The 24,931-nt window shown below is 36.8% G+C and overlaps 1 protein-coding gene across 2 annotated transcripts in view; it reads left to right on the top strand.

Annotated features, from left to right (window-relative positions):
• NAF1 (nuclear assembly factor 1 ribonucleoprotein) overlaps positions 1 to 21,704 on the top strand; it is a 22,135-nt gene extending 431 nt beyond the window's left edge. The window contains exons 2-9 of one of the 2 annotated variants that reach the window (XM_026065404.1): positions 1 to 217; positions 3,070 to 3,211; positions 6,579 to 6,672; positions 10,403 to 10,485; positions 11,570 to 11,730; positions 13,890 to 13,941; positions 17,814 to 17,919; positions 20,996 to 21,704. The exon at positions 1 to 217 is cut by the window's left edge and continues 1 nt beyond it. In XM_026065404.1, coding sequence (XP_025921189.1) covers positions 1 to 217; positions 3,070 to 3,211; positions 6,579 to 6,672; positions 10,403 to 10,485; positions 11,570 to 11,730; positions 13,890 to 13,941; positions 17,814 to 17,919; positions 20,996 to 21,420 — 1,280 coding nt within the window. In that variant the 3' untranslated portion in view covers positions 21,421 to 21,704. The remainder of the gene's footprint in view (positions 218 to 3,069; positions 3,212 to 6,578; positions 6,673 to 10,402; positions 10,486 to 11,569; positions 11,731 to 13,889; positions 13,942 to 17,813; positions 17,920 to 20,995) is intronic. The other variant, XM_026065405.1, reaches the window with a different exon arrangement.
• Positions 21,705 to 24,931: the final 3,227 nt, after the last annotated feature.

Genomic DNA, 24,931 nt, shown 5'->3' with positions numbered 1-24,931 from the left:
CGCCACGAGAAGGCACGCCGCCGCCGCGGGAAGGGGCACCGGCGCTGCTGCTGCCGCTGGCGGAAGGGGCACTGCTGCCGGGAGGGGCGCTGCCGCCGCCGCGGGAAGGGACGTTGCTGCCGCCGCCGCCGCAAGGGGCGCCGCCGCGGGAAGGGGAGCTGCCGCCGCCTGCGGGTCCCTCTGSGTTTCCTGCCGCCGCCCCGTCGGGCTCAGACAGGTGGGTTCGGCCCGGCAGCGGCGGGGCCGGGGGCGAGGAGGCGCGGTGTTCCCCGCGCCTCGCGCTCGCTCCTCTGAGGTGGCTTCCGCGGCGGCGGTTCCGCCGCCTCAGGGCGGGCCCCGGCCCTGCCCGCCTGCCCGCGCTGCGCGGAGCGCCGCCTCCGGTGCCCGCGGGGTACAAGCCGCTGCCCAGCGCCGCGCGCCTGGGACGCCTGACCCTCCCCTCTCCCCCATGAACGCCTGTGCTTTCGGGGCTTCCTCTTTCCCACCGTGAATCTACTGAGAACTGGGGAGGAACCTCGTCAGTTTCCCAGACGGTTTGAGGATTGCTTCACTCTTAGGCTCGGCTGGGCTGTGCGTGGGCTAAATGCATTTCGTGGTAGGATTTGTTTATTCCTCTCGCGGTATTCAAGCTACTTGTTCTTTAGCTTAACGTTTTCTGAAATGAGATGCTTAAGCTGCTGCTCATTTATATCTTTGTTTTCATTACTATTGTGGTTTGACTTCAACTCTTCTTGTGATTAGGAGAACCAAGAGACACTAACATGCTTTTTCTTAAAGTTTGCATGGAAGCACATACTGGAGCTTGTTAGTTACCTGCAAATGGTATATAATTTGAAATGATTTTCTTTTGGTTATATTTGGCTAACACTTTTATGGTGATAGAGGCGTTGCTTCATTAATAAGTCTCCAAAATGATGACTGTGAGGGTATATGATTTTGAGGGAAAACATGAATTTGTTGTTGGTGGCCTGCAGAACGTCATGGTTGGTTGAGTCACCACGACAGTCTTAATGTTTTGTTTGACATTGTCCTCTTGGGGTGCTCCTATGTCACTTATAAGACACCTTCCGTGTTATTGCTGGAAAAATGTAAGTAAGATTGAATGTAAGATTCAAGATGAGGGTATACATTGCGAGCCTTTAACTAGTGTTCAGATGTTGACACCTCAGTGGAAAAGGTGGTTCTTCACCTATGTGTATTTGCAAAAGGGTCTGTGTTCTACTCACAGCTATGCTTTGATGTTCAGTGTAGTTGGTGAAATGTAACCTTGGGTCCAGACCCTGTTACAGTCTTAGTAGCTGGCATGCTTTTTGTCTGGTTTAATGAGTTCTGTGTCTTCCTTTGGGCCACTGCAGTTTTATAACAGCAGGAAGAATTTGTGCACTTTCTAACTAATGGAGATTGAGGTGAAGTCTAAGGATCTGCTCATAAAAAGAGGATACTGAGCTTCATTAATGATTRATGGATTAAAGCTTGACTGGGGAAATACTTTGGTTCCTTCAAGTTTTCCTAGAACATCAAGAGGTGATGGAGAGCAAGATTTCTGAAGTATGGCTGGGACTTCATCTGTAGTCATTTTGCTTCCAGAATCTGTTGCCCTGATTTCCAGATGAATATTTGAGATGAATTTTTTATGGCTTCAGCCTACTTGGCTGGCTACCTGCAGCTCATCCCTCTTTTTAACTCTCTTGGGTAGTCTGACTGATTTTGTTCTTTGTCTACCCATCTGTGTTGATTTTGTTCCAAGAAGTCTATACTTGGCTTTTACAAAGGGTCTGTTCAGGGAGGTGCTCTTACTTGTTATCTCTTTCTTTTGGCATTTGTGGAAGAAATAGCAGCAACAGGTAATTCATTGTCATTGGTTTGCTTGTGWAAGAGACAATGCAATGTCAAAGAATCTAAAAGGGAACGTTTATGTGGTTTGTTTATTGCTTTGTTTGTGAATCCTCCTTTACTGACTGCCAGACTACCAGACTAGGTAAGAAAGGATAGATGTGAGTTTATGAAAGTTTGCTTGTCTCAATGTATGTTTGTGTAAGGTTTGCAACTTGTGTTTTTAGTCACCATGATTGACTACTCTGTGTATTTGTTTTTCACACTAACTTGAAGAATTTAGCCTTGTGCTAAAAGGAGCATGCCAGTATGAATAATGACTGGTTTCTTACTTTGCTTCTTACCTGGAATATTAAGGGTCTAAGACTATGAACATCTTTTATGTATGTGCCAGTGAGAAAAAAGAAATGACTAGTCTCTGTGAATACATGCTTGGGGAATTCAGACAGGCTATGAGTTATGGAATTCATTCCTCTTTATCTATAAAAATCAATTGCGCTTTTTTTTATTGCCTTCGTAGTGCAAGGTGCTTCTTTTGGAATAAGTATTTTCTTGACTATCACTTAGCTTCAGCCTAATATTGGGGTTGTACAGCAAGAATGATTTTGAGCTGTAGCAGGTAGTTTAATGTACTATCTTTTAATTTTTCTGTTATGCTTAGTTACGTAGAAAGATGTTGAATACTGGTTATTTAAGTGGTTCATGAAATGGAAATGTGCTGATAGTGTGTAGACATTGTAGTCCTAATTTGACTGTTTTACTAGGTGCTGTACTAAAGTGATAATCCTGTGATTCTTGTTTCATTTCGCTTCAAGCCAATGAAGTGTAGGTCCCAAACTGTGACGTATGTCTGACAGTAGGAGCTGTGCCAATGGAACAGTGGACTTTTGGATACACCAGTCATGGGGTAGCTGGGGGGGAGAAACTGGACTAGGAGAACTTATTGAGGAGACTGTCTCATGTCATGTGCACTGTTCARCTGTGAAACAGTGGGGACCTAAGCAAGCCATTGTAGTTAGCATTTGCTCGAACTGCTGAAGCCACTACTCTTATCAGCTTTTTTTATGATCTTGGCCAGTGATTTGTAGGTTCAGAAAAGGTTGCTGCTTAAATGTATACATTTAAGAAAAATGCATGTAGTATTCAAATATAATTGGGTAATATATAATCTAGCCACTTTTTATATAATTGTAATGTAGAAGTCCATATTCTAACCTCAATGTCTGCTTTATTCAGTGATACAGATTCAGATAGTTCATCAACTGTGTCTTCCTCCTCTTCGCATTCTCCTTCAACAGTATCTGATGATGATGATCGTCCAAATGAAAAGGATAACAGATCTTACAGTGTTAAAACAAGAGATGAGTTGCCTCTTGATGTAAGTGAAATGTATTATCTTTTAAGCCTTTTTACAGTAAACCAACTTAACATATGTTAACTTAAAATATTTAAGTCATCACAGAACATAGTGATCGAGTGTATATTTTTACACTAGTTCAGGAATAGCATAATTAATACCTTGAAACGTGTTCTCTTTCAGTATATTAAGACCCCTCTGAAGTGAGGTGCACAACTCGGGTTCAGATTTGTATAAAATCACAGTTGGAAGAGGTCTAAGAAAATAAGTTTCTGGAAAAGGGTATTACAGCGCCTTTTTGCATTGTCTGCATATTGCAGGCTTTCACTGCCCTTATTTTGTGAGGGGTTCTTGAAGGTCTGATTCATCTTGCAGATAAATTTCAAATACGTAAAAATTTTAGAAGCCTTCTCAAGGCTACCAGAGATTCAAATTGTATTGCCTCTTCTCATTTGATCAAAGCTGTGAGTGGTCATAGAACTTTTTTTGTGCTTGTTAAAAATTTTTATTGTTATCTTTATTACAGTTCTGTTCCAGGTATGGCAGATCGGAACCTTAGTTTGCATCAAGATGCTGTCTTTTGCTCTTTATTCTCGTAAATAACATACTCGTTAACTATTGCCACTGTTATTACCCATAATCTCAAAATTAAAGGGTTTAAAAGAATGAGTTTTAGTGATAATCTGATAATGGATACATTATTTGTGATAGATTATGAATAAAAGGGTARTAAAATACTTCAATGTCAACTTTTACATTAGCAGTACATTTTCATCAGTTATTCTGTGTGGAGTAGATCTTTCTCCCTCATAACAAATATATTCTAGAATTAGAAGGAAGTCCAAAGATGGGTACAAGAAATGACTAAAGTGTGGAAAAAGCTCTGAAGAGCAGATATTACTTGGATATAGTTACCTTTTGGCTTTAGTACTCTGTAAGAGTTTGTTCTGAAGTGCTGGGTAATTGTCTGGAAAGGCTGAGGTGTGGACACACATAAGTAGTAACAACAATAGTAGGCCATAAATATTGTGAACAGCAAATTGTTCTTTTAGAGCCGCTAAATACACTGCAGTCAAGAAAAGCTGTAAGGATGTTCTTTTATCCCTGAACTTAATCAAAGACTGAGAGACAGATATGCCATTGTGTACTGAGATTTTGTTTTGGGGTTACAAGAGCTTTGCTCAAGGTAAGTCAAGAAATTGAGTGACGGGGATTATGGTTTCGTTTTACATGGCTCTTGTGGTAGATACCTGATGGATCCTTTGAATGTTACTTAGTCTATGCTCACTGTTGGTGAAACTTCTCATTTGCACTACTTGTTATGGAAGATCTGTGAATAACATTAAAGTGTAAGCCAGTAGGGACTTGTATTTGTGTCCGAACATATTCAACCAAGAACTTAGCTTCACTGTAGAAATGTAGAAGAGTACAATTTCTGCTTACATGTACTTACACACACATTTCAAATTTTGGTGATAATAGAACAATAAATGCTTCCATGACAACATTTTTAACAGCACTGGACTTCTGAACAAAAATACCTGCCTAAATAGATGTACTTAATAGCTTTTATTTAAATCAATACACTGAAATTGGTAAATAAAATTCAAGTTAATGTGAAAATGCTCTGATCTGCTGTTTTATCTTGTTATCTTGCTATCTTCAAGTCCAGCCAATTACAAAAAATCGGCTTCGTTAAGTACTGTTTTTAGACTAGATGAATTTCAGTGGTTGAACAAAACTAATTTTAAGCTCATGATAGCTAGTTCTAGCAACTAGATTTACTGTATCTTGTACTAAGCTATAATACAGTAATAGAAATTAATCCATGTAAGGATGTAGATCACCTTATGTTAATTTTAAGAAGTATAATTTTTAAAATAATACACATTTATTAAAACGAAACATTTTCCTTTTTGTATGGCACTATGCTTTTACCAAAAAGTCTCTAATAATAGCTGATTTACTAAAGCATGGGTCAAAGATAAAGTAAAGATTAAAGAAAGTCTGTTTGGTTCGAATATGTGCATAGGGGAAAAATCTGCTTATATTAAGGAATGCTAATGGAACTACCTTAGAAAACTTCCTGCTTTGAAGTACAGGATTGGTAAATACTGAACGTAGTATGACAGATGACGCTGTTTCAGAATTTGAAATTTGTGATCAAAATCTTTTCTTTCTTCTTTCTGGTCTTTGACTTGTTCTAGCAGCCATGATTAAGTTAAGTCTTAGCAGTGAATTTGGTTTAATGTTAAAAAAAACTTACTGTCCTCTAAATGTGTGGGTGTTTCTATCTGAATTCTTATCTTGTCTCTAGTGCTAAATTGTATGACCTGGAAAAGACTTGGCCTCAGTTTGGTTTTTGAGTTGCTCTAGCAGTCTTTGCCAAGGACTTATGTTAAAAATGAAGATCAGGTGAAGTTCTGGTAAGAGACAAGATAAGATTCTTTTATTGGGGGAATTCTATTTTAGAAGTGGGAGATAAGTTTTAAAAATGCAATTCATTGCTGAACTTAGGACCTCCAATTTCAGAAGACGTTGAGTTTGAAGCTAAGGCGTACAAGGTAAGGTTGCCCTTACCTTGCATTCCATGTAGTCCATATTGAATTTGCAGCAGTGTAGTATATGCATAGAAATCTTGTGTATAATAAATTGGAAGTAGATGATGAATTTTGTTTTACAGAATCTGTAATAGCAGATTTTGATGCTTACGTTTAAGGAAAAAGCTTAATTTGAAGAATATCCACTGTGCGATACTCATTTGTAACTGTATATCTGAAATTAGGTGTTTTTTCAAAAGCATTCTCTAAGATTACTATTGTGTACCAAATAAAACTTTCAGCTAAAAATCATTTTCTTCATGTAGGTTATTGTGATCTTGACATCTTCTATAATGGTTTAAGTTAAAGAGTTAATGGACACCATTCTGTCAAATCAGATAATATATATTGTGTACTTCATACTGTGTTATCTCTTGCTATATAATTTTTTTGTCATCCATTGAATGTGGTTACAAGTTATCTAATTTGTGATTACTGGTTATGTAATTACTGCGTCATATATTGAACTTGATTTATCTAACTTGAAAGTTCACAAAATGAACAAAACTCCTGCCTGTGTTTGGTTTTCTCCAGTTGAATAAAATTGACTTTAATGGTAATGGAAATATGTAGAGCAGTGTCTTAACAGAAAGGATGTCTTCAAAGTTAACGTTTTCCCCAAAATGAGTTCATTTAGAATTATTCTAAAGCAGACATTTCAAACTGTAGATTTTAAAATCTTCAAAATACTAGTAGGTTTTAAGGATGGTCAAATTTATGTAGCAGCAAAGTGATGAATGTCCTATTGTGAAAAGATTGTCTTCTGAATATTGACTTAATATTTTCAGGAACTGCCTCCTGTTGAAGACTTATCAATAATTCTGCCTGATGAGGTTGAACTGAAGCTCTTTGGGACAGTTTCAAGCATTATTGGACAGCTGGGTAGGCAAGAAATGTTTACTTTGTGTTTTTAATTACAATATTTTTGTATCTCTTTATATTAGTTGTGTATTTAACTGTTCCCTCAAAATGTCAGTACTGCAGCATTCTGTTTCATAATGCTGTTAAGTATTTGATATCCTGTCCTTGTACAGGGGTAGGGAAAGGGATAGTAGATTGCTGAATGAGAATTCATTTAATGGATAGACTACAAGTTACATCTGTGCTGAATTCTTTTATTTGGCTATTGGGAATACGCTTTTAAAAATGTAAGGTATTATGAGTATTAACTGCACGTGGTTCAGTGGGACACTCATGTTCTAATTTTTTCATAAACTTTTTTAACCTTGTATTGTGACTTTTGTATTACTTCTAGGAACAATAGGTTTTAAGCATTTACAATRTATTAAGAAGTCTTCAGCTCTACATGCTATATTTAAGTTGTTTTTGAGATGGGAGGTGGATAACTGAAAGCACAGATACAGTACAATGCAGTGCTTGCTCTTTGATGATGACCGAAAAAGACTTGTTTATTTAGCAGTGCTTAGGTAGTTTGTGTATTGTGTATGTTCATCTTTTTTCTGTTCATTCCAGTTCTGGCACCTTGACCAAATACAAGGTGCTGGTGTCAGTCATAGGACATGACTAATGTGATTTATAGATGCTGGAGGGTAAGCTTAGAGGATTGAAACATACAGTGGATGTAAGCTTAGTTTAGGCAGCAGGCATTTAGGGATACTTTCAGGTCTGCCTGGATCTCAGACTTTGATATGTGAAATTAAAGTTTTGCAGAAACTGATATTAAGAAAATTTTTGTAGTATGTTTGTCCTTAAGCTTATTTGAAATGTTCCAATACTGCTTGAACTGTTTTCAAAGCAATTTGTTAATAAAAATTGGAAATTGAAACTAATTCTGAAGTTAAACACTGTTTGAGCGAGGTACCAAAAAATTAAATCAGATAGTCTTTACTATTAAAATTTGTTTTATTATAAAATACTCCTGGTAATACAGACAATTCCTTTGCAATAACTTTGTTGCTGGTGTTGGTTTTGAATGAGGCTTAATCTTATCCATGGGACTGAAGTTGGCTTGAAAGAACTGAAGATGGTGGTCTGGTCATTGTCTTTTTTGTTCTACATGTCCTTTCTTGCTTATTGATAAGAATAGGGACTTCAAGAGGGCTGTTTTCAGCTAAAACAATAGTTTGGAAAGAGATTAAAAGAGAAATGGGTGAATGATAGTTTGCCATTATTTTTATTTCTGATCAAATTATGTGAATGTTTAAATAAAGCTATTTTTAAAGACTTAAATTTTGAAAGMCAGCCTTAATTTCTAATCCTTACTGGTGAGTTGAACCTTTTCCATTTTGTCAGTTTGCTAACAAATTCTTGAATTTGCATTCTGCTTTATTTAACTGAAATATATGAACTGTTGAGTTTATGCTGATTGTTTTAAGTTAGGAAACAGAATAATAATCATACATGAAATAAACCCATGAATATGGAATAAAACCCAGTATACCTATGTGTTATTTTTAGATTTTACTAGCTTGTTTTGTGAGTTCTTCTGTCTATGTTCTTCTCTTCCTTCCTTCTGGAAGGGGGTGTCTGAGTGGCCTTAATTTCAATTGATTTGTGCCCATATTAGGGACTCTGCCAGCTAATGGTGTTTTTTTATTTTATTTTGAACTAAACTGATACCTGAGTGTATACAAGGTTTTTTCTAATATGGGAGAGRGGTTAAAGTCCCATTTGGAACTCATAAATATTATTTTGACAATAATTTAGTATCCTGAATGTTCTGTCCCTTCTGTGTCTCAGAAATCTCCACTGTTCTCTATAGCAAATTTCAAAGTTCATCAGTCTGCAGTGTGATAATGTCTTGTAAGTAGGCTATTTCATACTATGAAGTGAATTTAAAGCTAGGATGAATAATACAGATTTGTGCTTGCTTCACAGTAGCTAAAAGCAAGATAGTAAAACTTTCTGTGAACATTAACTTCTGTTCAGCGTATCAGAATTTCACAGAACTTCGCAGTGTTTTGCTGCAAGGTACTTAAAGAGAATAGAGAAATTCGGAGTGTGGATTGTAGCCTGGAAACTAAACAGCTTGGGTATATGTGAAAAACCTGTCCTGGGACTGTGCTTTGGGTTATGGAAAAGCAGAAGCTGAGGGGTTTGGGTGGTGTGGTGTGGGGGGAGTTATAATCCAAATAGGCTGTAGGTGGTAATGTTTCTCTTGGATTTCATGGGACTGGCATGACTTGTTTGCAGAATGTTTTCCGTAGCCTACTTGAAGGCTGGGAGCTATAAATGGTTATTTCAAGCTGAGAGTGTTCTCTGAGATTTACTTGTTTTTGTTTTTTTAAGGCATTTTTCTCATGAGAGTTAAGCGATATATTGGCTACTTTTATTGTATATTTTGTCTTATAGGTGGGCAGAAAATAAACTAATTTCCCTACTTCTCTGGTATGTAATTCAATAAATTAGTAAGTCTATAGCATTGTCGCAGCTTGACATGTCACAAGATGTTTGTGCATTGAAGTAGTACTGAAGCTTGAGAGTTTTAGCGTGATGAGGTGCTCACTGCTGAGTCCTTTTATGTGAATTTAGCACAGATAATTCTGCTCGTTTGTTTTCAGTGGAGTCTTATAGTGACACTATGTGCTTGAGTGACTTTGTTTGATGGTGGAGAGGTATTGAGAATGCTTAATTGAGCATTATGCTTTCTTAGAGGAGGAAAAAATTACCTTCAGAGTCTGAATTTGGAATTTTTGAGTGTAATGCTGCTAGGTCTCTGTATTGACAGCTTTAAGCAGAATTCCTACTGAATTTAAAAGAAGACTGAAATATTTCTGTAGACTAAAGCAACAGATGTAAGCAAAAACCAAATACAAGAACAAACTATTCTCAAGATTTCAGTAAAGAATAAGCTTTTTACTTTTTTGAATCTGGAAAACCAAAGAATGCTGTAAATTCATAACCTGTATATCAGATCAGGTATTCATCACAGCAAGAACACACTTCTGTGTTCCTTTGTAAGTGCACAAGTCTCTTAAGTGTTAAGATTTTCATCTTTGAGTATTAGAAGGACTTGTTTTATCTGACCACTCATAGTTTCATTAATCATAGATTAGGCCTAAATGTAGTCTAAGACAATTATATGACATTAAAATTTAGGAATGTATTTCAAATTGTGTATCTTCATACATGGATGACGCCACCAGTGGCTACTCTGATTGGACTGCCACGCATCTTTTGTGTTCTGGTCTGATTCTTACGACTTGCAAGGAAAAGCTATAACATAGTTATCTCCATTCTGTTTTCCTGGGGGATTTTTTTTGGAATATCAAGAAGGCAGACTGTAGTTGTGCATTTACAGTCAAAAAAACAGGTTACTGCTACTGTGCTCTCAAATATGAAACAGCTTGGGGAAATGAAATGGATATTCCACATATATGCATCTGAGACTCCTCTTCTGTACCTTTATATCCTGTCTCCTTTCTTCTTCCCTCTCTGGAGAAGAGTAATTCTGTAAACCAGTGTAAATCTTGGCACTTGAAGAAGGAGTTTACAATTGTAAGCAGTTCAGTGTGTGTGCAAGAATTTTGGGTGAAGCCTAATTAAGTTTAGTTGATAAATAATTGTGTTTGTTTTTTATTCCCCTGCAATTAATTACATACTGCTGTTTGTTAGAGCATAAAGCTCTAACTGAAGATTTTCTCTGTTTTAGTAATAATTGAATCTCTGAGAGGTCTACCTCCAGTAAATGAAGACAGCATAATTTTTAAAGAAGATCGGCAAGCAGCAGGAAAGGTGTGTATAAAGCATGAAAACTGTTATGCTAATATAAAATTCGAAGTATTTGGTGTTCCAACAAGCAGTCTTGAAATCAGCTAAGTGAGATTTAAGTGTTTCCTTGATTTCTAGCTTTTCTTTGTGCTTTTGACTGTTTCTGTGTAGTCACTTTCTCTCTAGTCATTTACTTCTCTTAATCTCTAAAATTACCAGCTTGGATTTTGTGACACCTTTTTTGAATTGCAAGTTGTGATAAGTTTCTGCTATTTTATGAGAGGGCTTGTGGAAAGGGAGTGGTTGCTTTCAAATATATGATGTGTTAATAGGTTGTGCTCTTTTATTACCAGGAGTTGGGGGAAAGATTGCAGAATTTGGAATGTACTTCCAGGAAAAATGGGGAAGTTTACATGGCTGTATTCTTCTGCTGTGTCATTTCTAGGCCAATGTGTGCTATATGCAAGTATAATGAAGCATATTTGCTGAGAGGGGCATTGCATTGTATTCTGTGTATTTTCCAGTGAAAGAAGGCCATCATCCAGAACTACCAATACCTTAATATTCTTTTACAGTAGATGTGAGTGAAACACAGGAAAACACAGGCTGAAATTTTGTATGTTCCCTAGAACACCTCGGGATTCTCTGCTCTCCATGGAATTGGGGAACATGCATGAGAGCTTCCGTAACGGCTTCTTGTGGCAATGAATTTTGAGGAATAAACAATCAGGAGATTGTTCTATGCATGAAAGATTTGAAAGCATAAGTGGAGGGGGAAGAAGAGAGATTTGACAAAATGAAAAGATTACCATGATAAAGGAAACAGGCGGTGAAAGTGGTGCAGTTGGGTGGGTGAAGGCAATACCAACGCATGCGCGCACTACTCTTTCACATTATGACTTAAACAGTAGTTGAGGAAATACACAGCAAAGAAAATGAGGTTATAGAACTACAGCATGAAGATGACTTTGGTGCTGCAGTTTAAAAAGATATCAAGCACTATTCTTAAATACAAAATATTTTAAAGCTTTACAGTTGTCTACAATGAAATTGACTATCTATTCTTGGTAGTTTATTTAAATATATCTTAATTTTGTTTGTGTTTCAGATATTTGAGATATTTGGTCCTGTTTTACATCCCTTTTATGTACTGAGGTTTAACAGCTCTGAGCATATCAAAGCAAAAGGTATTAATGTGCAAGACAGCATGTATTTTGCTCCATCAGTGGAGGACTTCACCCAGTAYATATTTGCAGAGAAACTAACACAGTGAGTCTGACTTCTTTTCTAACCTGGTTATAATTTTTTTTAATGCAGCTAAAAATATTGAATTTAAGTTTAGCCTTGATGAGTGAGAAACTAGGGAATAGGTTTGACAGTAAAACTCAGCTGTGCTGTAATAATATTTTACTGTTTTGCTTTTGAGAACAGTGCAGAATAGTTGTAAACTACAAGCTATTAAAGCGTTATAATTACTGAAGTTTAGTAGCTCCTTATTCAAATTAATGTATTAATCTTTCATTCTTTTCATGTTGTTGTGCTACCTAAAATGTAACCAGAAACAGTTTCTCTGAAGAAAATTCATTGTTTCCTTTTCCCCCACCCTCAAACACATACACATGCATGTGTTTTGCAAGATGGACTTTTTTCTGATTTTGTTGTTTTTCAAGTTCTTGTTATATAGCATTACTAATTSTTAGGCTTTAGTGAGACCACTATTATGATCTAATACCCGATAGTAAACTTGATCATAATAAATTCTGAACGAGATGACATATTTGTGTTCCTTTCCTGTAATTATTTCATGTTACAAGGCCAGAATTGAAATTTAATTATCAATAAAACTGTTGTGCAGATGGAGAATAACTATTTTATATGGCAAATTACCTGCTCTAAACTTGGGGGAAGGGACAGAATTTGAGTGGCAATGTAGGACGATGTTCAGAAACTTCTTGATAGTATTTGTCTCATATTCTACCTGAGTAATATAGAACATATGAATAAATGAGGAGTACTTTGTACCATTTCAAAAGAGGCCTACTCAAAGATAAAGACTAAGAAATAGAGCATAATAAATGACTGCTAGATATTAATTTTCTAATTATTAATGAATTATTGTCCAAAATAACTACAGGTTTAAAAAAGGACCTTTATCACACTTGTGTGACCTAATCTCTGTTTATTAGCATTAATTCTCATCTGGCTTGTAGATTTTTCTSACCAGAACCAGCAGTACTGGTGTCTGTGTTAATTACAATTCTGCCAGTATTCGCGTTGAATTTTTTTTTTTTTAGTGACATAGATTGAAGTGTCAATGGATAGTGTAAAACTTTATGAATGAAAAATCATCTACTGCTAAAAATAGCTTTGCCTAGTTTTGCCTATATTTTCCAATACATGGAATAATTCTGAAGAATTTCATGGATTTTCATGATTCCTCTGMGTCCACCTTTTGTTGGACCTAGAAGTCGTGGAATGTCTGAGTTCAGAAATCAAAGACTTACTCTCTGGTTCTTTAGAGTAAAATATTAAATATCTTAAAGCTTAAAAAATGTTTTGTGCTTTGCTGAAATGGTGAAGGCTGACTAGCCATAGTGTTATAAGCTGCATAAAGAACAGTAAAACTTAAGACTCAAACTTTGCAGTCAGTAGTACTGCGTATTGTCTAATGACCACAGGTTTGGGTTTGATGGTGGTCTTTTTTTTTCTTTTTGCATGGTCTGGTATTTCTGGCAGGTGCTTATTATGCTAAAGTAACAAAAGGAAGGAAGGAGGGAAGAAATTTCCTCATAATAAGAGAGCACCTGTTGAAGGCCTTAGGCATAATTTTTTATGCATTAGTACCCAGTCGCATTTTGCAAGTAGTAAGAATTTTAATTCCGAGCTTCCTTTTGCTGTAGATATACTTAAAGCTTGTATCGTCCTGGACTACTTAATTTTCCTTTTTAACTGGAAATGTGTTCTGAGTACAAAGGAGTGGAAGGGAAGAATAAGAAAGCTTGTGACTGTAGGCAACGTAAGAAAGTTGCAATGAACAATCCCAATTCAGCTGGACAATCTGGGATCAGCAAGATGTGTTGAGAGTATATTGGTCAAAGCTTAATATTAGCTATGTAAAATGTTCTGTCTTCAACCAAAGTAGGAACACTTTTCAAGTGGCATATGTTCTGAAGACCTAAGTTGACAAATATTACTATTAGCTTAGAAATGACATTAAATACCAAATGCTTCCTTTAAAATGGGCAACTTTGCTTTAAGAGATTTGATACCTTGAAAAAAATGTTGCTCTATTTGCTACAGTACAGATCTTGTAAATTATTTCTAACCTGGAATATATTGCTACTACATGATTCAAACAAGAAAAATCTCATATTCTTTAGATCATTTCCCTTCCTCTTGACAGTCTAACTTGTGGCTTTTCTTTTTAGGGAGAAAGGGTCAGATGCATCTTGGAAGAATGACCAAGAACCACCACCTGAGGTATTAATGGCTTGTTTGATTTACCAGTTYTGATTACACAAGATGTACATAGAAAAATGTCTGTGCAGAGTAACTACGTAGTGAGCAGGCTTAACTTTTTATGCAGTCAAGAGTTGGGTATAGTTTTTATTCTTTGAAAAGATGACATGCTTTCCTTTGAGCTGGCCTCCCAGTCAGTGTGGAGCGAACTAGTTGTCTTATTTTCTGCTCGTTTTTGCAGTTAGATAAATATATATCTATCTTCAGTTCTTCTGGTCCTTCAAGAACATGTTTGGCCATCTGAGTATTCAGCTTTGAGTAACAATGCTTTTAGCTTGCCTCATCGTTTTACTTCTGATAAGGATTTTTTCTGTCCTTGCTGTTCTTTCACTGCAGCTCTGTCTTTCACCCTACCGCAAGCAATTATTTTACTTAAAGGCCAAGCAGTATGCTTTGCAGAGTACTGACAGGATGTTTAAGCTGCCTGCTCTATTAGAGTAACTTGACACTTCTGTTGTCTGCTCCTTTGTAGGGTTTGCCTGCTGCTTCCTCTTACGGAATGCTAGTTCCGTGYGAGGAGGTGAGCTCCTTTCATGCAAAGGCAGTCCTGCAGGATCGTGTAGGAGGGAGAGCTCCTTGCTCACACCCATTGATGCCATTTCCTGTAGGGTCCCTAAGGGCTTGTTCTGGGACCTCCAGGCTTTTTGTCCAGTGCTCCTTAACCACACTCTAACTACACTTTTTATGATAATTCTCTTCCTTAATAAGAGGCCCAAGGCTGGTGGTTTCATTGAGATGTTTTCGTGAGACTGATATGTTTTCTAGCTCAAAACTTGAGTCATTTTTCCTTGCAATTTTTACTTCAAGTCTACCTTATCCAAAGAAAATAATCAAAATCTCTGAAAGCATTGACTATCCTAAAAAGAGATCTATGTAGCTGCTTTTTGTGAATTTTATGAAAGTTTAGGTTCAGTATATGTTTCTCATTCAACTTCTTTTTAAATAGGTAGGAAAATTTTTCATGTTCTAACCAATTTTTGCATTCACAATTCTTATCCTAGGCCAATTGTTTTGGCTTGATGGAGAAATGCTGTGACACTGGCTTTCTTATGCTCGAAAATGTCTTATAATGGTATTACAATCTGTCAAACCCAGAACATCACTTTTTCCAGTATTGTGAGGATGTGTTTTGAAACCTTTTTTTTTTCTTCCCACAAACAAATGAATCGAGTTGAGCAGCACTGACTGTTCTTGAAGAATGCTTGTTTGACAAATCTGGATGTAGATTATTTCCCTTTTTTGTATCAGCATCGTCATTTGAGAATTAGAAGTGTTAGAATTAGACTGTATATATGTGCTAATAGAGTTTTAAAAGTTTGTATATACTTAAACTATATTTTCCTTGTAACTAGTCTTGAATAACTTGATTTCGTAGAGTGACTTTTTCATGTTGATGATAGGGTGCTTATTGGTTAATGGTAAGCTATTCTTAGTTTTAGTAATGTTTTTAAAGCTTTTCAGGAGATAAGCATTTAAATACTTCTTTTGAATTTGTGGGAATCTAAGAAACTTTAATATTTGGCTATATAGAGTCAAATCTTTTGTGGATATGGAGCCATGGCTTTTTCTAAAGCTGCTATTTGTTGGTGTCAGTGCTGTCATTCTTAATATCTTAAACTTTCTCATAATCTGATTGCAAGCTTTTGAGGCCAGAATTGTCCTGTGTTCTATTAACGTTACAGGCTATTTGGTGCATGGTCAAATTTGACTGCTTTTTCCCTGCCAAGAACATGAATGTACAGAGGGAGATATCTACTGTCCTTTGCTTTCGGAGGGAAATTTGAAAGAAGTCAGTGATGAACGAGGACAGTCAAACTTAATTGTTTTGTGTGACACCTTTGTTACAGTGGTTGTTCTGACTTTGATGTGTCTGTGTGTGCTGTTTTTTTGTCTAACATGTTGTAATCATTAACTGGACTATGGGCAACTTCAGTGGATATAGTATAAGCTAAGATCTAGACGATAACCATTGAGGTGGTACAGAGCTGCTTTTGCTTTGAAGGCACTAGCCATTGGAAAGGGTGTGGATAAAGTTTTATGTTGGTGATGGCTGAAACAGTCTCGTACAACCAGACTCTTTTAGAGCCCTCAACTGGTAGTTGATTCTTACGGCTTTTCCGGTCAACTCCCATGGTGAATTGTGTGCAATTTCTGGACTCGATTCTTTTTGTGATACTGTGAAGCCTTATTTTTGTGTGAACATTAAATTAATTCATGTTAGGCCTTTATCTGTGCTGTTTTTTTAAGATAGGGTTTAAGTTTTCATTTTCTGACAGGCTTGTAATTAGCCCTGTTTAACTGTAGACTCAGTAATATAATCTCTCTAGGCCTTGTGTTCAGGGTCACAGGATGGCAATGTGTGATCTGTTTGCTGCAAGGCTAACAGGAGATACTGTAGTTTCTCTGTGAGATAGCTTTTATGGAATGTCAAGTGAAAATCAGCTAGAAACAGAAGGTACCTCTTGTTCGTCATTTCTGTTCCATCAGAGGATGATGTATTGAAGTCCTTAGAAAAGAACARGAGTTGATAAAATGTTGTTCTTGGGGGTATATAGCATATTGTTGCATTCTTCATGGCTTTGGTTGCATGGGTAAGAGTATAATCCAGTTATGCAGAACAGGAAATAGTTGTATTCTGAATTAAATCTTAAGTGGTTTGTCAGCTCTGCATTAGCACGGTGTTGTTGAGGTGTATGCTCTGACTGTGTTTGCTAAAACTAGATATTAGTAAGCAGTACAAATCTTTCTCTCAGAATGTGGGGAGTAGAGAGGACACACCTGAACCTGCTCCCTGAAGTCAGTCACTAATATCCTTTCCTGATGCCAACTGTAAGCTAGGATTCTAAAGAGAGCAAAACCTTGCCCAGCTGGAACACGGTGATGCAGTTGCATTGTGTGTGTTGGAAGTGACATCATTTTTCAAAGCTGAATATTTCTGTAGAATAACATTGCTATTGAAAGCCTAAAAGGAACAATGTTGTTAAAATGTCACTATTTAGTCTAGAACTGTCACTAAATGGAAATTTTCTGGACATTTTTTCAATGTATGTTTTAATGTACTTTAATGTAGTTAAATTAAAATGTGCTGAGTTTATGGCTTTAATATTAATAGCTTATTAATATTTTAATTTATTAATCCTTATTTTAATTTACCTAGTCTGCAATTTGGATAACTTATAGGCCTTTGAAAGCTTTTTTTTCTTTTTTTGAGAATTACTAGTGAGCTTCCTCAGAGATCCCTCAGCTACTGCTGTGTGTTACTTTTTTACTCTTATTTTGGGTAAGGATCAAATGATTTATTGTTTTTGATAGAGGCTGCTTCTTGGGGAGAGTGAAATAGAATCCTAGGTAAACTCTCCATTGCATTACCTGCATGTCCTGAAATCTTCACTGCTGTTTTTGGCTGTAAGCTGTAGAAAACACACAAATAATTTGGATACAAGCTTATTTTTTTGTAGTTAGATGGCAGTAGTGAGTTCTTTAAATATTTTTGTTGTGTAAATGGTTGATCTTTTTTCTTTTTTTTTGTTACTAATATCTAAACAATCAAAAAAATCAACAATGTGTTTAGTACTTGGATGTTGTTGGTGTAGGAAAATGAGAAGGTGTAAGAGTCTGCTTGTCTTGTGAGAAACTTGTAAAGTGCTAGGTTTTTGATTGTGTTGAGAAGCCAGTTGAACACGATAGCTCTTTGAATACAAAAAGGAAAGTGCAGTCTTAATATTCTTCGAAATTGACTGCATGGTGGAATCTTTTCTAAATAATGATTTGTTGTTAGAACTGAAGTTCTTTATGCAGTCTTTATATGACTTCCTTTTAATTTTTTTAATCAGGCATTGGATTTCAGTGATGATGAAAAAGAAAGAGAAGCAAAACAAAAGAAAAAGAAGCCTCAAAATCAAGTAAGGAAGAAACTGAAATCAGAAACTAATGAATCAAGTGAGTGAATACTATGGGAAAATATTTTCATTTTTTTAAACTTGGTTTGAAATTCACAATATCATCATTGTTAATCAATACTTTTGTGTTTTTCAAGGTTCTATTTACGAATTTGTGGCTACATTCCTTTAGCCTTTTATTTTATTCTTAAAGAACGAAGTTTTTCTTTCAGTAAATTGAAAAAGGGGAAGTAGTATGGGGATATGGCATTCCTCAGATAAGACTCAAAGGCTTTAAGACAGTGTCAACTGACACACAGTGCAGATATGGAGTGTGGAGCTTATTTATTGYGGAGGTCATTGGGGCATGAGTTCAACCTAAGCATTTGAATACAGGGAGAAGATAGAGGAGGCCATAGGCCTGCCTCTGGAATCCCATTTTCCTGACATTCAAGGAGAGGACATGAGTTGTAGATGAAGTATTTCTTCCTCTACCCAAAAAGAAAGCTCTACCTCACCCAAGACACGTTAATACCTCTCTTTTAAAACTAACAGTTACCTGTGTAGCCCACTGAGTACCTTTGTTCAGCCAACACAGTCATTAAGTAAATTAGTCTATAGTAGTTTAATAAACTAGGTGAAGTTTTTCATAGCATGCACAGTTGTCTTCACCCTCCTCCTCCTGCTGCCTGCAGATCTGTTTCAGGCATATACTTGCTCCTGTGTTCCGGTTGCAACAACCAAATTTTCCAGTCTCTTGCCCTTATGCTTGCATGCAGCCTGCTTTTGGCTGCTATGTTGGTTGAAAATCTTAATGCACTTTCTCTATTCTCACTGACCTGCCTCTGTTGCATGCTTTCTGCACCATTCCCTTTAAACACTACTGGCCCTCTTCACTTCCTTTTCTCCTACTGCTCATGTATCAGCTTGCTTTTTCTGTCTTCTGCTTCTCCACTGCGCAGTGCTCCCCCTTTGATTTTCTTGGACTAGTTTCAGCCATAGGCTTGATGCTGCTTTTCCCTTTTTACAGAAGGCATCCCTCCTGCCCCCCCCCCCAATCCCCTGCCAGACTTGAACCCTTTTTCTCTTGAGCTCAGAAGTCAGCGAGTGTTTTGTTAGCTGTTTTCCTCTGTACACAGCTTGTCCCTCCCTTCTAACCCTTAAATAAAGCTGTAGTCTTTCTTGGACTGGCTTGCGCCTTGTGCATTTGGCAGTTCTCCCTTAGGAGAAAGGTCTGAACCCTGTGCAACAATTTTCCTTCATTGCTGATGATTCTTCTCTCCTGATTTCTGCTTCTCTACACTTCATATGGCATGTTTTCCACCATATCTTTATTCTGGCAGCTCATTGCAGACCTGCCTCTGCTTAAGACTTGCTGAGGCTCTTCCTGAACTATGCTCCATATCTGAGAACAGGAGGAGCTGTCTCAATCTGTCAAGGGAGCATGGATGAACATTTGCTGTGTTTCTCTATAAAAAACGTGCTTTAAAATTGACATTGTGGGCAACTTGGCTTCTTCTATGGAGTTCGACAGCAAGAATAGCTGGCAGGTTGGGGCACAGACTCAGCTGGAGGCTTACTTGGTTACATCTTCATAAAACTCTAATACTAAGTGCATTAAAATTGGTTCATTGCTAGCAGCTTTGATAGAAAAAAGAACAAGAATATATATTGCAGTACTCTGACTTCAGAGCTTCCCAGAAGACTAGATGCACAAAGCAGTCCAAGGTCCTGATCCCCCATGAAAATGAATAGAAATTTTGGTATCCAGCTATCTTTATGGATTTAGCTTTTCAAAGATGAAAATGCTTTCATATAATCTAGTGCAAAAGATTAGGCCCATATAAGTTCTTCAAATTCACTGATTTTATGTAGTGTTATGTATCTAAATACATTTGTGCTTCTAACCCTAAAATCCTTTTGAGATCATGTTTCAATTTAAATTCTACAGCCTTTTGAATGTTGTAGCTCTTTGGAACGTTTTTAGTATTTCAGTGCTCTTACTGTAGTCCTCTTACAGTTTTGTAGCACTTATCCCATTAATACTCTTACGATATTTATATAAAATGGTAGTACATTTGTTATGAACCTTAAATATATGCTTATGATGTGTCCTATACAGAAAAACAAAAATTTATTTGAAAGATGGATGCTGAAAATTAATTGGCTAAAGATACAGCCTGACTTCCTTCTGACAGACTAAGCTATTTAAGCTTCAATTATCTCCATAAACCAGCTATATTAGGGTTCATTGATATGGTTTTTTTTAAATGATAGCATAAAACCAGAATACCAATTTAACTTTGAATGTTAAGAAATCATTTAAGTTTCAGATAGTCTCCTGTGTTTCTGCTATAATATCAACACAGATCTGAAAGCTGTATACCACTTCAGTGCAATGCTGTGGGTGGTATGCCTGCTCTAAACACGGGTAGATGATTTCATGTCTGTCATATCTGTCTGCATAGATGTAACTTAAATAATAAGTTTTTACTAAGGTAATTTTTGAAAATAAAATTTTGCGTTCTGTTCTGCTGTGTATAAGTACGAGGGCTTTTAAGTCCACCAAAGAGACTTTGGAAGACTGTGAATGTATGCTTATATACTTAATATTGGATAAGTTCAGTAGCAATTTGCAGCAGAATGAAGATTTGAAAACCTATTGACAGAATAATGAATGCTGATTTAAATCTTCAGTTTTAAAATTTGTTGCTCCTAAATCTTGTGTGTTAAACCTGAGATTTCAAAATATTCACACTTTGAATGCCCCAGCGGTTCATTAATACAAATGAAAATGCATAGAGGGAATGAAGGTGAAATTTCATTTTAGTGCTTGAGTTTGCAACCCTCAGGATTATTCTTTGTATGTTATTCTGGTAAATCAAGATGAATTGCTAAATAGTCTTGCCAATACTTTTTTCATTTTTTGAAAGAATTACTTTTCAGTTTTCTTTGAGTTCTTGCTTTATGCGTGATTTAAAAACTGAGTCTATAGTCTGTACCTAGTTTTAGACTCTTTTGATATAGGCTATGTATTTGTGTTCATATTTGAAGGAAGATCTTGGAAGACTTGTGAAGACTAAACTTAATCTTTTTTTCAAAATACTAGTAAAACTATTTTCTTTCTTTTTTTTAAGGTGAGAATAATGGACTTCATCAGTCAATGCAACAGCCTGCTTCAGGTTACTCAAGGGGATACCATGGCAGATCAAGGGATCCATTTACTCCTCGATCAGCCCCTCCGGGCTTTTTGAGACCGCAAGCAAGACCTCCACAGCTATACTCTTCAGACAACAGAATGCATCAGGAATCTCCCATGTTTGCACAACCTCATAGAAAAGAAAATCCAATGATGCAACAGTATGCCTATCCTCCTTTTCCTCCTCCTCCTCCAGTTTTTGGCTCTGTTAACGAARTGCATCACCTTCCACCTTCAAATCTAAATATGATTTGGACAGGCCCAAACGTGTACAACCCATCATACCCATTCTTGCCGCCTCCACCTCCACCGCCTCCTCCACCACCTCCGGATAGCAATCCTTCTCAGTTCAGGCCTTACTAAGTTTTCATAAAAATCCATACAGAGAGTTGCAATTTGTGGGGAGGAAGAAAAGGCTGTCAAGACCTCACTCCTGTGTTTTGGAGATGCTTCAGTTTTCTGCAAGAATAGAACAAATCCAGAGTTGTGATGCCTTGTGGGACATTCACAGAAAATTATTTTTTTGAATATCTGTGTTTTGCTTAAAAAAAGTATGATAAAAATAACCAAGTATTAAGTAATGGTTTATTTTTATAGTGTCTACCAGGTTGGGATGATAACAAATAAAAACCTTTTGGAGACTGGTATGTAGTGGTTGAAATTTGTTTTGCAACAAATTAGAGCTTATATAAGTACTGTCTGATAGTGATGAGGATGTTCGGCATAGATGGTATTTGAATATTTTTAGATCAGTTGTATGTTGCTGTGCTAAACTGTCATTCCTTTATGTAACCATCCAATTTATGTAAATTTTGAAATCTGTGTAAATGTGGGAAATACCACTGTTAAACAGGATATATAAACTCCTGTTGTCCATATTTTAGTTAGTATGAAATTAATGAAATATGGAAAGCTGAAGCTGCATGGCCTATCCTAAGTAGACGGAGTAACTGAGGGTCTGAATTTGGACCAGGAGCTAAATTACTCAAATTTATTACTGTATGGTAGGTACAGAAGAAAAAACCCTGTAACCTATGGATTAGATGTTTTGAAATTAATTTTTGCACGTAAATCTGCATGGCTTGGGGAAATCCAACCAGTGCAATTCTGCTAGCTCCTTTTTGCTGCTAGTGGAGGAATGCTCATAGATACACACAGCAGGTCTTCAGCCTTTCTAGGAAGAGATCATCAGACCTGACAGGGAGAGAAAGTATGTCATTTCAGAACTCCCTTGTTTAATTTTGTATCCAAAATGCAGATAAAACTTGATTGCTGTAAAAATTTTATAGTCAAAACTGTCTCTTAAAGATCAAGGTCCATCAACTTTCTCAGCTTGCTGCTTGAAGGGGGGTGGTGGAATTATCAACCAAAGAGAGCCTGGAGCAAGCTTCTCCTGCCAAAAGAGTCAGTCGTACAATTGCACTTTCTCGGCCTCCACAGAAGTGCTCCAACTGATTTACTAGAATAGAAACTCTTTACTTCGCATGAAGAGGAAAAAAGTAGTGGTGGTGGGGGGACATCTCAAAGATGATTTTCCTATGGAAGAATCATGACTAGTGTCATGTGAGGTCCTGCCACTGAAAAGAATTGTCATTGGTAGAAGTGTGTGGTAAGTATTTCTATTCTCAAACTCTTACTGGCCTCAGGTTCTTTCGGTATGTATTTGAAGGCTAATAAAGCTTGGCAGGTGTTGCTTAGTATTATGACTTAGTCTAATTCCAGATAACTTGAGAATGAAGCAAAAATTTAATGCACAGATGGAGATGCCGTCTTGTCCGGATGCTGTTACTGAAAACTAAAATTTCTCCTCAGTTTGATGCTTTTGAAGTTTCATGTTTATAAATACTTCAATAATGCCCCTATTCTGTAAGTAATATCTTTAAAATGTTATTTCATAAGTATGCAACTGAGAAATCTATGTAAATCTTTCTCAAATTTTATAGCAAACAGGTAATATACAGTGGTGGCAAAATACTTCTCAGACAAAACAATAGCATTTCAGGCATTAATGTTGAATACGTTTTTTGCTGCTTTTGTTTTTTTTTGATAGTGAAACACAAGTCCAGTTCTAATCTGTTGCAAATGCTTATGTTCTAGGGAAAGGGAGAAAAGTGAATTTCTGGCTGCCTAAACCGTAGCCCAATAATACAGTATTGCCATTGCTAGTGAAAGGCCACAGACTTTATATCGAGTTTGCTAGGCCTCAGGACTGAGGCTTACCAGGTTTGCTTTGGCTGAACTCATCTTGATGTGCCTGGAGCTCTCTCTTTACTTGGTTTAGCTGTAATAGCAATTTTTACTGACCAGGTGGATATACCTGCTTGGTTTTACTTATGTTTGTATGATGCACACACAGTTTTTATACAGATGGTAGTAGCAAGTAGTTATTTTGTGCAAAATGAGATACTTGTTTTTAATGTAATGAGGTAGAGGAATACAGGCTTAGAGATATGACACAGGGTGTGGTGCAGAGGCACCCAGGCATGGGATGACAAGAGACAGGGCAGGGGCTGGCACTGGAGACCCCAGGGCTTCAGACAACTCACCAGTGGTCAGCTGAAGAAATGCAAACCTGGACAAAACTGGTTTGGGGGATAACAGAACAAAGAGTAAGTATCTAATGCATGTAAAATGCACTGTATATAGTAAAATCAGTTGTAATGTGAACTTGCAGACTGGTGAAGAAAGAGCAAGGTGTACAAGAGCGTTAGCAATCCTAAAACTGATTCCAAGCGGATCCTAGATTGAGGAGGAAGAAACCATTGCCATTAACCTTATCCTCGGGCTTGGGATGCTGATGACTTGCTGTATTCTCCCCACTGGCCCAAACTGAAGCCATCAACCTCAAGATGCGAAGGGGCAGTTGAAAGGTAAGTATACATCAGAAAAAGGGGAGATAGTAGCAAATATTCATACAACTTTAACTGTATTTTTACTATTGATACTTTGTTCTGTATAGTAGTGCTCACTTCTTTCTTTTTCTGTAATAATTAGATCTGGACTAATTTTTTTTAACTAGACTGTTAAGATTTCAGTTATGCTAAGGTGCTTCCTTTTTGCAGTAAGATTTTGCATGTAACAAAACCTAATACAAAATTAGATTACATAATGTAGTTGGATAGAAGCTTATTGTAGTACAGATTATTTTGTTAATGCTCGATAGTGAGCTGCAATACAAAATAAATGTGAGTGCACACCAAGCACTATTATGTAGAAATATAAATTTTATAGGTCTTCTGCATTTAGTGAGTACGGGTCACATTAAAGGACCTGTTAACTGAATTCAGTGAAAATCAGCCATGATCACTGAGTTTGAAATATCTGGAGATTGATTTCATTGCCCTAGAACAGGATAAGCATGCAGGTTGTATGCAACTTCTCATAGAAGACTTGAAAATAAGTGTTATAATAGACTTTTAAAGTAACAGCATCTTATTTTGAAATTAGAGCTAATGCAGCTGCCCTTTTTTCTTTTCTATCTTGAATGTAATCAGGTACCTGATGAAATTTAATAAACAATTTGTTTGAAGCAATAGTGTTTTATAGAGATTTTTAGACTCTTATTTTGTGTGCTGGATACTTTGGTAAAGCAGTGTAAACTTGCAATAATTTGGGGAGGTTAGAAACAGGTGTATTTGCAACTTCAGCAGTTTGGGGAAGGAACATAAAACTCAATACATTTGATTAAAAAAAAAAAGTGGCTATGTTATGGAAATATTGCTAGCTTTTATCTTTAATTGTCAGATAGCTCTTATTTTTGTCCCCAGGGCTGTGAAGCCCTAGCTATGAAGCTTGGAAGAATTTGCCTGACAGATTTTGAGCAGCAAGAATAGCTGTTTGTGTTTGGCCTAATATCTCTCATCTATGTTTTATG

The sequence above is a fragment of the Apteryx rowi genome, unplaced genomic scaffold, assembly GCF_003343035.1.
Source record: "Apteryx rowi isolate R43461 unplaced genomic scaffold, aptRow1 scaffold_227, whole genome shotgun sequence".
NCBI classification, from domain to species: domain Eukaryota; kingdom Metazoa; phylum Chordata; class Aves; order Apterygiformes; family Apterygidae; genus Apteryx; species Apteryx rowi.
This window is presented reverse-complemented; position numbering and strand designations above follow the sequence as displayed.